This window comes from Echinops telfairi, unplaced genomic scaffold (genome assembly GCF_000313985.2).
Source record: "Echinops telfairi isolate 266 unplaced genomic scaffold, ASM31398v2 ScPeMD7_29;HRSCAF=101, whole genome shotgun sequence".
Lineage (NCBI taxonomy): Eukaryota > Metazoa > Chordata > Mammalia > Afrosoricida > Tenrecidae > Echinops > Echinops telfairi.
In genome coordinates, this window is record NW_022103926.1 from 8,210,982 (window position 1) to 8,212,144 (window position 1,163).

General features: G+C 58.0%; 1 protein-coding gene across 1 annotated transcript in view; it reads left to right on the forward strand.

Moving 5' to 3' along the window:
* Positions 1-532: 532 nt before the first annotated feature.
* Positions 533-1,163, forward strand: part of IGLL1 (immunoglobulin lambda like polypeptide 1) — a 29,471-nt gene continuing 28,840 nt past the window's right edge. Inside the window, exons 1-2 of the mRNA XM_045289564.1 lie at positions 533-578; positions 893-1,162. Of these exons, the coding sequence (XP_045145499.1) occupies positions 533-578; positions 893-1,162 (316 nt within the window). The remainder of the gene's footprint in view (positions 579-892; position 1,163) is intronic.

Consider the following 1,163-nt stretch of genomic DNA (forward strand, 5'->3'; position numbering starts at 1 on the left):
ATGGCCCCTTTGAGGTCACACAGGAGGTCCGACGGAAAGCTTCCAAAGGTGGAGCTGGGACAGGAAGCAGCATCTGACTCCTCCACAAAGCCTCATGGACAGGACAGCTCTGGTCCCTGCGGAGCCAGGATGGGCAGAGGAAGTGCCCTGGGTGGGCGACCTCTCTAACATCCATTGGGTGTCTCTGGCCGGTTGCCTACAGGCTCTATGGACGAGGATGAGTAGGCACTGGAACATGAGAACAGATGTTGCTCCTGGGTCCTACAGTCCCCGGTGCAGACAGGTGTGAAGACAAGATGCAGTGTGGACATGCAGAAGGTAACCCTGAAGGTTTGGGACTGGGGCCAAGGGGTGCAGGCAGGTGGAGCTGTCTATCTCTGGGTTTCCTTTTCTGGAGACACACAACACCCTCTAGGGTAGCCCCCAGCTCTACTGATTTGCATACCCAGAGCCTCTTGAACACAGGGTGACAGAGGCCCAGGGCACCAGGCCCAGCATCCTCTCAGGAAGCAGGACTCTGAGCGCCGCCACCATGAACTGGAGCCCTCTCTTCCTCACCCTCCTCGCTCACTGCACAGGTGCTGCCCGGATGCCCCCCTCTCTCATGTTAGTTGTCTGGACAGACTCTGAGCTCAGGGGACCAGCCTCAGGCAGCTGCTGTGCTCTAAAGCCTGAGGTCCTGGAGCTCTGGCCCAGCCCAGTGCACAAGGCTGTATTTTTTTTTTTTTTTGAGAGTTCCATTCTCTAGCCAAGACCTCAGACCCTTGTCGAGAGGGCTGCTGGAGGGTCCCCAGGGTTCAGAGGTCCCTGGAACTGAGGGCAGCTGAGCAAATAGGGGTGTAGCTGCAATTCCCCTCAGCTGCAAGCTCACCTCTCCTTCTCTCTCCTGCAGGCTCCGTGGTCTCCTATGAACTGACTCAGTCGCCCTCAGTGTCCGTGGCCCTGGGAGAGACGGCCAGCATCCCCTGCAAGGGAAACAGCATTGGGAGTAAATATGTGCACTGGTACCAGCAGAACTCGGGCCAGCCACCCAAGATGGTCATCTATGGTAACAGCAACCGACCCACAGGCATCCCGGACCGATTCTCTGGCTCCAACTCGGGAAACACAGCCACCCTGACCATCAGCAGGGCCCAGGCCGATGACGACGCTGACTACTACTG